The sequence below is a fragment of the Morone saxatilis genome, unplaced genomic scaffold (genome assembly GCF_004916995.1).
Source record: "Morone saxatilis isolate NCDOM2014 unplaced genomic scaffold, NCSU_SB_2.0 Contig23, whole genome shotgun sequence".
Lineage (NCBI taxonomy): Eukaryota > Metazoa > Chordata > Actinopteri > Moronidae > Morone > Morone saxatilis.
In genome coordinates, this window is record NW_023339796.1 from 1,954,577 (window position 1) to 1,967,185 (window position 12,609).

The following is a 12,609-nucleotide window of genomic DNA, read 5'->3' on the forward strand; positions in this document are numbered from 1 at the left end:
CAAAGACCACTCTCCTTAACATTAAGACATGATTAAAATTATTCATTAACTTCTCTTCTTCACTCTTTCTGTCCCTACACCTTCCTTTCTCTTTCTTTTTTCTTCTCTCGTCTCTCTCTTCTCTCTTCTTCTCGCTTCTTTCTCCTTCTCTCTCTCTCTCGTATCATGTCCTCTCTCTTCCGCTTCTCTCTCCTCTCTTCTCATATACTCTTTCCTTTTCTTACTATTCCAACTTCACCCCACACTATGTACATCTTCTCCTTATTAAAAGACACACTTCTTAATTCTACTCTTTATTTTAGTCTGCATCCACTTTAACTTCTTCAATCTATCCACATTCTACAATTTCACTTAATCTTAACATACAACTCACCCTCATTCTATCATTTTTTTATATTCAACTTTTGATATGAGCACAGCATCGGTCCGCATTGTAACACGCATTCCGCTTGCCGTTGTGTGTACTGTCTCTGGTTGCGCCGTAACCCCTGATGCAGAGACATAACACAAGTCTTTTGTATGGGATGGTTCAGTAGTAGATCTGCTAGCTCTCTGTTGAATCTGCTCTGGAAATGAAGTGCTATTAACGTCGTTACGACTCACAGCGCTGAAGAACTTGGCTGGTTAGCAATTCTCAGTTCAATTTATCAGTACAAAAGATAAGAACTTGGAAGAAAAAAGTCAAGGTAAAAGCTAGCTCTGTACAAGACGGACAAGCTCGAAGGATACAGGACGCTTAACTAATAAAAATCAACCCCAATAAACATCAATCGTCTCTCCACCCCTCAAGAAACACACCTCAACTAAACAACAATATACACCGACAAGATCATCCAACTCAGATTATTCCCTCATGAATAACACACTAATATAAATACACATGAGCTAAACCTCTGTGTAGAAATAGTACTTGAAGATTGATTGTGGTAGAGAACACAGTGGCCGATCACGAGCTCTCGTGGAAGTCGAAGTTAATACATTAATGATCTTACTGGTCAAACGATATTCCCTGAATGACCCTGTGATCTTCTGTGTTTAGACATCGACATCTATTCAAAATGGAACAATACTCTTGATGGACACAGCCAAGCACGAATACACCAAATCATTCTCAGCAAAATCCTTTGATCTCTTCCGGAAGGTACATCACACTGTCCTCTATAGATAGCATCAGGCGGGTCAAGTGGGATCGGAGTACTCACACAGTACCAACTATGTTATATAAAGATTATTGGATAATCCTAAACCTCTACACTTTCCCAGCCACACAACAATCTCTCTCATACAATGCAATGTGTTTTGTGTATGAGGAGATGGAGAGAATGGAGAGAGGTCGAACAGAATTGAGAGGGCCCATTGCTGATAGGATGAGCGTATAGAATCAATTCCTGAATCGAAGTGCTTGCATAGCATATTATCCATCCACATTTAAAACTGAAGCTATGACTGAGTGAAGAAATCTATCTATCAAATTTACTCATGGTCGTCCTCGTATGACTCGTGGTTCACGGTGGGCAGGACCCGCGTGGAATGTCTCAAAATCTCAAAGGATACATACCAAAATATTACAAGATTAAAAGCATTGCTTCATCAGCTCTCCATCAGACCAATACGCAGAGCTGCTGATAAAGGTGACGAGAGTGAGGCGACCTATGCCTGCCGAGACCTTCGCTCGCGCTGACACGTCTATATTTAGGAGAGAGACGAGCTGTGGAGGGCGTAGGTAGGAATGATCGAATCTTATGCAGACATAAGATCCAAGTAACAAATCAGAAAACAACAAACAGGAATCCACAGCTCCACATTCCAGCCATGACCAGAACCAAGATTATCCACATACATGTATCAAGGACATGACTTCATTGATACACTCATATTGCTGCGATGTGATATGTATGATAATCTGTCATAAAGGAGGTTAGATCCTATCTACTGCCTGGGCTGCATAATAATCGCTCACACCATATATATAGATAAAGAAACAACAACGACAATGAGAATTGCAGCATACAAAACTAAGAATTTAGTTTATCAACTACTGATCAGCAGATATTACTTAAATTCGATTTAAACTCTAATACCCTATTGAGCTCATCATATTTACCATTTTAGAGAAAAAATCGAATCCAGAAAACTGTATGAAGATATCTATCTGGCTTCTCTCCTCTGCTCCTCTCCATGAACAATTAATTAAATCAATGAACCCTAAATCTAAATTTGTCTGCAGTCAACTAATACCACGTCACCCCACACAACACAGAAAACCACACCCAGACCACACAGTATAATAAGTACCTCTACTTCACATCCACACACGAGCACAACAACTACCAATAGGGTCTTGGGAGACCAACGATCAAGCAACCACGTTACTTCCCATGACATCATTTCTATGGACAAACATGAACGCAATATGAACTCCGAGAGAAACGGAATCGATCTGAATTAATTGACAAATTGAAAATACAAAAATTACGCTTATGGAACAAACTTACACAGAAACAGAAAAAAAAAACCCCTCAACACGGTCAAGCTTTAAAGACGTTTTCTTTAAACAGTTTTGAGTATATATAATTAACGGTGCTCAATTAATCGAAATTTGATCAAGATTGCGAGTTTGGGGAAAACTATCACTAACAAATCGTGAGACCAGAATATAGATTTATATTTTTTTCCATACCCCAATATAATCCAATCTCATGTTTATCAGTCTGCGTTATCGTCGTGATCAACACTCAAAACACCAACAGGCATCGCAATAGAAATTCAACGATGTATAGCCTCAGGTATACTCTCAACCGTTACACCCTGTAAAAAGTTCTAAACTACCGACCTTGCTCCAGCGCTAACAATCAAATGTGGAAGTATCGGGCATATCCAAACCGTAACTATAATAATTACATATCTCAGGTCGCTGGTGGTCGACACTGCATACCTCATAAGCTTCTCATTGTCCATAAAAGTCGGCTCGCAGAAGATATTCCCTGTCACTTGTTCGTTGTCCCAAACCTTATATAGATTTTGTACGTTTGAACGGTGTTAGTATTCCTGACGGCAGACTAATTTAGATTATGACAGAGTATTCGTATGTTTAACAGTGGGATAATTGGAAAGTGTAGACGACCCACTAGAGGAACCACTGTCCTTAAAGTGATGTTTTTGACAACATGATCCGAAACTTAACATGATTCATGCATGTTTTTCTGAAGTTTCATACACTATTAAATAATAATCGAATTAATGAAACATACATCGTGATTTCCTCAATATTTGAAACTGCCAAATTAAAAATTCCTGGGATATATGATTTTTTCCATAATAATCAGAGGCAGCTCACTAGTATATATCATCTGTATTAAACGAACAGAGTTCTCGAGCGTCGGGCAGTGCTATAGTAAATAACTACTATGATGCTCAGCGGTCCTGGAAAGCAGCCATACTTGCTGTTGAAGAGTAAATGTTTTATGGATGTAAATTCTGTGTATTTGTTGATTATTTTTGCGTCTATTTTCACTTGCTTTATTGTTTTTTGTTGTATTTCACTAAAACCCAAACAAACGTCTCTATATTCCTGTCGAAACAGCGACTACATTTATCCCCAATCACTCAAGTCGACCGAGATGAATATACGTGTCATGTACTTTCTGATATAACTCAGTATCTGAACACCAATAATTTTAATCGTGTCTGTTCTGCATTGACTTGGATCCCTCCTGGGATCAGTCGCCGCCGGCGCCGTGGGCCCCCGCGAGCTCGACAACATATTACATGCTAATTTTAAAAACCTTTCACCAGTTTTTAAGTTTAGAGTAGGAGAAGGTTTACATATTGAAGTATAACGTTAAAACTAGATTTTCAAGTTCATATTTAACACTTGCTGCACTGAACTGTCCTCAACATGTCTTTAATGTAGGCACTCACTGTGGAACCTGACCCTGAATGTGGAGGACCTGGGAGGACAAAAGCTGCTGTTTTAAATAGAGATAACAACTGATTCTAATGACAGTTACTTTTACTTTAAATGCAAAGCAGTCCAAAAGAAAGGAGTGTTGGAGCTGAAATTTAACATATTGTTGCAAAGAATACACACTTTATGCACATTAATTGTTTTATTAGATGGATGTTACCACTAATGTATGGGGAAATGAGGAAGTGTTTAAAGTGTTTAAACATACTTTTGAAGAGAAAAATGGTTCCTATGCTCCAATAAACAGTCTGTGTGCAAAGTTTATTTATAACTTAAACAATATGACTGTGATCATGCTGTGAGTAAAACCGATATGTGCCGATATGATTCTTGGTGTAACATATTGTTTTCCCTGCAAAGCCTAACCTGCAGGGTGCAGCTGTGATTTACAATACTGAGGCAACAGCACCAGAGTAAGAGAGAAGAGCAGCCTTCAGCGATGTTACCAGATGTGGTTGAATCATTTCAAATTAAAGTCTTATTTGTATGAGAAAGCAGCTTTCTGAGATACCCCTCAAGTCATATCGGTGCACAATCCAGCATGGAAAGGTCAAAAACTCCTAAAAAAAAAGATTGTCAATTAAAACAATGACTATGAGGGTTGACGTTTGGTCTGTTTTACGTCCATATTAGAAGTCGAAACTTGGTGTAGGAGATGTGGGCTGGCCCCTCCCAGTCCAGCATCCTGCCTGCTCAGTTCAGAACAGAAAACAGAATTGGAGATGTCAACGGTACTCATCAATAAAGACAAAGTCAGCACTTTCAGAGTCGCTGTCCTTTTTCTTTTAACCTCAAACCCGGGCAGAGCAGCACATTGTTTCCATTCGCGTGCCGTGGAGCTGAGCCCGCCCTTTGAGGAATCGAAGAACAGGGAGGCCCCAACCAGCGACGTGTCATACGAGCACACACAGGAGATAGAGAGGAGAGAGAAGAGAGAAGAGAGAAGAGAGGAGAGAGAGAGAGAGAGAAAGAGAGAGAGAGAGAGAGAGAGAGGAGAGAGAGAGCAGGGAAGGTGGAGAGACAACAGAAGGAGGTCAGAAAAGAGAAACAGTTACCCTGCGGTCCCCAGTAACTTTCCACGTCCTGGTCTTAACCCCTCAACTGCTTCCCAGAACACACGGAAGGGAAAGAGTTGAGTCTGCTCCTGCACCACAGTCCACACACATCTACACACATCTACACACATCCCCACCTACAGCAGGACCGGCCCAGTGCATCCAGCCACCTGAAGGTCTCCAACATTCGTGCAAACAGCTAAATAATCCAGATTTCATGCTGCTCGGTTTTGTAGTTCCTGAGCTTTTCAACCTCGAAGAAAACAGAACAACGATCAACTTACTGTCTCAATAATATACTGGCTCAACTGTTAAAGTCATCAGGAAAGAGTCAGAAACATTCAATGGGTTTCATATCATTATAAAAGGCTCTTTGAGCCCGCTGTCTGCGTTTCTACCGCGGTATAAACATTAAAGAGCACGGGCTTTTTGTGGGTGAAATATGGAAATGCAGTTTGGATGTGAGTCTGGAGTTCCTGCGCTGCTTTATACACTTTATATATTGATTGAATTATGTAAATAATGGTAGAAATGCTGCAGCCGTTACTACCTGGGCGTACCTGCCATGGATTTGCATCACAGTTACTGTCGTTTCCCCGGTTGACCTTCGCTCCCCCGACACTTCTTCTGATGAGGTTAAATGTGACAAAGCAATCAATCCAAAGCCAATTCAGCTGGCTAATGCTCTCAAGTCAACACCTCTAAGGTTCCCGCTCTTTCTAAGAAATCGTTTTCCAGGAGTTTATCACCTTCCTCTGATAATACAGGACAGCGCTCGCTCACAATGGGACACTCCACGTGGAAATACCAAACCAAAATCCATCTGCTTACGTGTTAAAAGAAGTTTACAAAGTAGTTTGTTGCACATAAACTCAACAATTATCATCCACAACAACAGATGTAATCTGAGTGAGGGGCTAATTACAGGATATTTGGTCATTTTAATCCATTTCCGATGTTTCCACGACTGGAAAACTAGTCTCTGAATGTCTTTGGGTTTTCCAGATATTCCAGGACGGCATATAACCACAACACCTCTCTCTAAAGACACAGACGCCCGTCCTAAGCCGGGAACAATCCTCTGTGCTGCTGTGACGGAGGTATGAAGTATCAGCGTAATATACGAATGTCTGACTCTGGTATGAACATATATCTGTCATTTATCAGCTGTAGTGTTGTGTTCAGGTGCACTATATAAACATTATGAGGCAGCCGTAAAGCGTCCAGACCAACCGTTTACTGACCTCATTCCTCCTCAGTGAGCCTTCTGTTGCAGCCTTTCATCACCATCCATCACTCCCTGACAGCCAGTCACCTGGGGTTACCTCTGCTTCTACACTTTTTACATATTCCTGCAGTTTTAAAGCAATTTAACATAACGAGTGTAAAGTTCAGTCAATTCTAAATACACAGAAGTGATCGAACACACTGACATTACTTGTGTTTGAGCATGAAAACGGGACAATTTGACAAATAAAATTCATTTTCAGCCAAAGAGAATTTGCTGCTAATTTGTTCAGGACAAAAAAAAATTATATTTCCTGTCATGCATTGTTAATCACATTAAGAGCTTTAAAAGGTTGCACGCTGGATTCTTATCTCCGTTCCTCACTAACTTTAGGATTTTCCAGCTTGTATGGATCAAAGGATTACGGAGCAATCGAGTTAACGGAAAACTGAGACTCAAACGACAACCCCTCCTTTAAAAAGCACTTTGATATTAACGTGTAAGAACTGACTGCTACCGTTAAAAACCCAAAGATATTCAGTTTATTAATGTACGAGGAAGAAAAGCAGCAAATTCTTACATTTAAAAAGCTAAAAACATCTATTTTATTTCATTTTTGCTTCGAAAAATAACTGAAACGATTCATCAGTTTATCAAATAATCGATGAGTGGACTATTTTTTGCAGCTCTAAGTGGACTGTGAGTTTATTTTGTACACAATAATGAAAATAACTGAGTTGTTACTTGTACTTTAGCTCATGAAGACATTATGTGGACATTATCTGTTAGTCAGACTGTAAATGAAACAGTTTTACCCTCAGAATATCTGTCGTGGTGTCTATAAAACATCCACATGAATCATTTACAGGCCACAAATGTTTGTTTACTTGTTGCTTATGAAAGCCTCCACTCCAGAGAGATGCCTCTTCGGTGGCAAACACGCATTATTTCTGTGTGCACGTTGATTTCTATGAGCCAGCTGGTGGTGAAACCTATCAAACTGTACATTTTCCTGAAACTGAGCCCGTCCAGATGCATCAGTGTGCGTCTGAGAGCAGCGAGTGACTCAGTGTGTCTTCACCAGCACAGACGTGTAGCATTACCTCAGGCGTTTGTTAACTACGAGCCAAGGCGACGGGCTCGCCACCAAAATCCATATTTCGGTGGTGAGAACAGCTGCTTTTACTGCGTGCCAATACACTGCAGGTGTGGCTCATTGTGTTGGTTTTATACAGAGTATGACAGTTGATCCATTGTGTCTGAAGGGAAAACTGATAAAAACCCTCCTGTCGCTTCTTGTGTTCAGTCTACATCTAACAGGAGTGAAGCATCCTTTAGAAAAATAAATGCAATAAACAAAAGTGAAGTCATTTTGTGCTGAAATAGTCGATTCATTAAATAACTGAGAGAACATTACGACTGAATAGACGTCGCTGGTTTTTCTCTTGTTTTTATATCGTTATAAACCGGAAACTTTTGTGGTTTTTGAGTGTTGATTGTGCGAAAAAAAGTCACATTATGATATTTTTGAACATTTTCCGGGACTTTCTAAAGTTTATAATGAATCAATTGGTTGTATTTTTGATTCTGAAATCCCTGATTTACTTATACTTATATGTCTTGAGCACGTTTGTCATGTTACGACCCAATGACACACCAGTCGCAAGGTTTCTACGATGAATTTATTGAACGTACCGCTCGGACTGACGGCTAATGTTTAAATAATCTCTAAAAATCACAATTAACCGGCCTTTTGTTTGGGCGGACTACCAAAGTGCAATGGCAGGTAATTAAACTTGAGTTAGAGATTAGATTATTTTCTGTAAATGTAGTTAATCTTGGTTCAACATTTCATTTCTGAGTTTGAATTCATGTGAACTGAAGTGACTGAAGACTGTAACTTGTGCTCGGGAAGCTGCGGTGGACTTTAATTACTCTTTGGAAGTTTTACAGACTATATTAATTTCACTAATGACGTCAGATTAAATACAATAGGGCTCCTAATGGGGGTTATTTGGCTGTAGAGTTCCCTCTTTGTCTCTCTGAGCTTCTAATCATTGAGGTTTGAGGTTAGTGTGTCAGAATGACTGAGGGACAGACTGACACCGTCTGAGTGTCTGCAGGGGTCACAGTTCACTGCTCATTATCAGAAGCACACATTAACCCTCTGACATCCTTTCACTGGTTCCCTCAGTTTCCCTTTAATCAGGCTGTCAATCAGCACGTGTGTGTGTGTGTCGCTGGGGGTTAAAACATCACAACAGGGGACATAAAGACAAAAGATAAGCCTGCTGACTCACTAAACAACACCGACAGCTGCTCTACCGTGTGGCTGCGTACGGCGTGCGGCATCGGGCCCGCGGTGTCTGACTGCCATCCACTCAGCCTCTCAGCGTTCTTCATCACCATCGTCACCGTCGTCCATCACAGAGGATATTACTGCAGAAGGCCTTTTTATTGCAGCGGCAGAGTCTGTGCAGTCTGGGGAAGGGCCATCAAACGCATCACGAATACATAAAAGACCTTTAAAGTTCAGAATCACATTGTGAAAGACCCGACTGCACGCGATGATACAGATCAAGTGTCGGCCGTTAAACTATTCATCTCTAGAATAATGTTGAAATAAAGAATATGGCCTGAACTCGATCCCAAAGTCAGTAACTACAAGATAATAAAAACATCTGAAATGCTCCTTTTATTCAGCAGGAGTTGTTGTTAAGTTATAGTACTGAGGTCAACTCATTCCTTGTGAAGTAAAACCTGTTTTTGAAGTAACACAGCGTGGTAATAACTTCATCGGGGACGCCTGTATGATCCAATGCAACCCAACACGTCTCTTCTGACGTCTCTGCTTTAATTTAACTTGACACAACACAAACAACACACAGCCTGTTCAGCGGGGTCTCCTCTCTCGTACCTTAACTCAACGTAGGCAGTAAGAGTTTGAGTGTGCGAGGTCTCCAGTCTCTGTGGATTTAACAAAGCTTGGAAATTACAAATGGAGCCGCGCACTGCTGGAGCAAAGCTTCCCGTCCATTTCCCTGCTGCAAGAAAAACAGCTTTTGGGAAAACACTGTGCTCTAATGAATCTCTGTCAACACTACCAGCCGACGAGCCAATGGCTGTTTTTCTCACATACATCCTCAGAGTACACACCCTGCTTCTAGGAACTAGTCATTTGGGCTGGGTGAACTCGCCACATGTAAAGACCAAAGAATGTAATAGAGAGAGAGAGAGAATGGCAGCTATGTGGAAGGCGTATTGCCGGTCGGCCTTCTTCATACCGGTTCCTTATTGTGGCGCAGGGAAACCGCCCTGCGTGCTCTGACGGGCAACCGCACCAACAGAAAGTGAAAATCAGGACATAAGCTTTATTAGCAGCAGCCGGGGAGCTCGGCAGGCTCAAAGGCCACGTGTAAATTATTCATAGAGGACTTCAAGCGGTGGTCAACGGGACTGAATGATCAAAAAGAGCCGTGGAAGTGGACGGCGAGCCTGTGTGACCTTTCAGACGTCACACACAGATTGTTTCTGTGCTGTGGGTTGAAATGAAAGAGATGATGTGTGCCTTTATTCCAAGGTCAAACACCACTGCACCGTCTGAGAAATATGGTCTGATATCACAGGACATGTAGTGAAATACAGTTCTGGAGCCACTTATGGGCTCACACTGTTGGGCATTTCGGAATATCTAACCTGCCAGAAGCTATTCATTCTCTGCTTTTGTTGCCCAGAAACTGATTTTTCCACCAATAAAACGACCGCAGGAGAATTTCTCAGGGGACTCAGAGTGTTACTCGTAGTTTTCAAACGCTGTGCGTCTCATTTCCGATGCAGTTTCAACACCTCACACACAAGAGTTTGGAAAGGTTAACCGCTGACCCAAACAAGGAAACGACAGGCGCTGGTCTGATTGTTGGATCTGATCGGATGTGGGAACGAAATGGTTCTCTGGTTAGTAAGTAGGATAGTGTTATTCCCCCAGTGGGAAGAACAACTACAGCTCCACTTTAGGAACCTCTATCAGCCAGTTTGGCAGGAAAACAGTCGATGTTAGTCCTATAGTCGGCTGGAAGGACGCCCGAGGGAAGGGGGACACTTGGAGGAGAGACAGCGATAACGCGGGGTAATAACGCAGGACCTACCCATGGTGGCAGCTCAGCAGTGGGCACACTCTGCTTCACCACTTTCTCCTCGTGCTCCAGGAACGCCAAGGCCCGGTTTATCCTGTAGTCCTTGCTGCCGTGGTTCTTCCTCCAGTAGAACAACATGGCGAGTCCGATCAGAACCCAGCTGAAGCTGAACTCGAAGTATCCCAGGATGTAGATCGGGAAGATGATGGCGAAAGTCTTGCCGAATTTAATCCACATTTGGGTGACGTCTGTCAGGGACGACTGGGGCTCTTCCTCCAGCTCCTCCGGGGACGGAGGCGGGCCGATGCCGGAGCCCACCGGGGGGCTGGGCGCCGCGATGGGTCCGTTCGCCCTGGCGCCCGGTGCCGCCGAACCCTCCATCCTGTTACTCATTTCCCTGCTGCAGAAAGAGAGAGAGAGAGAGAGATATTTACAGCAAACATTAGAGTCTGGTCACACAGCAGAGGCCTCATGATGCAAGATTATCTCCAGCGGTCAAAGTTCAAACAGCCCTATCACAGACCCCGGGGGAGAAAACAGCATTAAGCATGACAAAGAAACAACAAGCTGACTATTGAGCCTCGTAAATGTACTAATGTACTTAATATAAGTGTAACAGCAGCACAGTGGGTGGAGAAATGCATGAAGAATATAGACATAATATTCACTTCCTGTTAACCAAAAGATGCCAAAATAAAACTGCTGTATTTCAGGTGTAATTACACTGTACTATCTACTGTGGAGTACCACTGAAAGTCTTAACATTTGAGAATGTAATTCGTTATATATTCATTTATAAAACGAGGATATCACACATAATTATTCAGTAATAGACCCACACTATATTTCTTCAACAAGTTGGGATTTAAAAGTTGCAAAGGAAATACAACAAACCCTCAAATGGCTCCACATTAGACCAAATATTATCTTATTATGTTATCTGTAAACTACATTAAAATATTGTTCTTTTAGTCTATATTTCCAGTCTTTACTGCATATCCATACAGGCTGCTGGTGCAACTGTCATTCCAGTGCCTTCCTGTATGGAGAGGACGTCATAACGAAACTCCTTTACAAAAATCTCCATTTCTTTTTAACCTTTATTCCTGAGACAACTGGCAACAGTACGCGCCTATAACAGTGGAAGTTACTACATACTACGAAGCATTTAGAGGCGGTCTCCAATTCGGCATACATCCAATTCACCTAAACACTATAATTTAGGGAGTATTTTAACTTTGAAAAGTGCCTCAGCCGTTGTCAGCGAAAACAAACCGCCGTGGCTGGCAACGATTAGCGTAATGAAACGTAATAACTCACAGGTTGTACTAAAATACGTGTTGTTTGGTTTGGTTGTATGTATGCCGAATTAAAGAGCACCCACTACTAAATCCAAAATTCACCTCGGTTACTGGTTACGGTGTGTAAAACGTAACCGTTAAACACGGCAACTCTTAACTGCCACGTTTTTTGAACGGAGTCCGTCGTGACGTTCTCTCCACAAAGTGACACGTATCGGCGGGGCTTAACCACCAGCACTGCGTACACCAAACACCAAACACAACTTATTGCTCCACGTTAAAGAAACACACTCACCGTTATCCGGCCTGCGACATTCGCTTTAACCCGTAGAAAATAAATAAACCGAGGTTTCACTGTGGCAGCCCGGTGCTCTGCATGGCGGCCAGCTAAACTCTGATAAGCCCGTCTCCCCTTCAGCACATCTCGGTGTGAGGGCGGCCAGTCCGTCGGTGTCGACCAGCCCGCAGGAAACTGTCATAGCGGGAAAGAGGTCAGCCTCCGACGGGGAGGGAGCTTCGAATGCAGCAGCTCGGCGGCGGTTCCCGGCGCCATCTTGCGGCGGAAATAACGGCTACCGAGTTTAGTGTGAATCCGCTGTCAGTGTGTCATATTATAACGTTACATTAGTGTTTTATGGATGGTTATTATACTGCCAATGTGACTAAAAAGTATTATAATGAGAAGGTTTCTCAACGTAATGAGAACGTTTCTGTTATTTAAGTCGTTATTTTGAAATATAAGTCATTATTTCGAAAAGCTAAGTCATTATTTTGAAATGTAAGTTATTATTTTGAGATATTATTCATTATTTTGAAATTTATTTTGAGGTATTAGTGTTTTTTCTTTAAAAATAAGTCATTATTTTTAAATGTCAGTCATTTTTCTTGAGATACAATGTTATTATTGTGAAATGCTATGTCATTA

At 41.8% G+C, this 12,609-nt stretch overlaps 1 protein-coding gene across 1 annotated transcript in view; it reads right to left on the bottom strand.

The window, feature by feature from the left end:
* Positions 1 to 12,156, bottom strand: part of esyt2a (extended synaptotagmin-like protein 2a) — a gene marked incomplete in the record, with an annotated part of 55,202 nt that extends 43,046 nt beyond the window's left edge. Inside the window, 2 exon segments of the mRNA XM_035671468.1 lie at positions 10,396 to 10,783; positions 11,980 to 12,156. Coding sequence (XP_035527361.1) covers positions 10,396 to 10,776 — 381 coding nt within the window.
* Between the last annotated feature and the right edge of the window lie 453 nt (positions 12,157 to 12,609).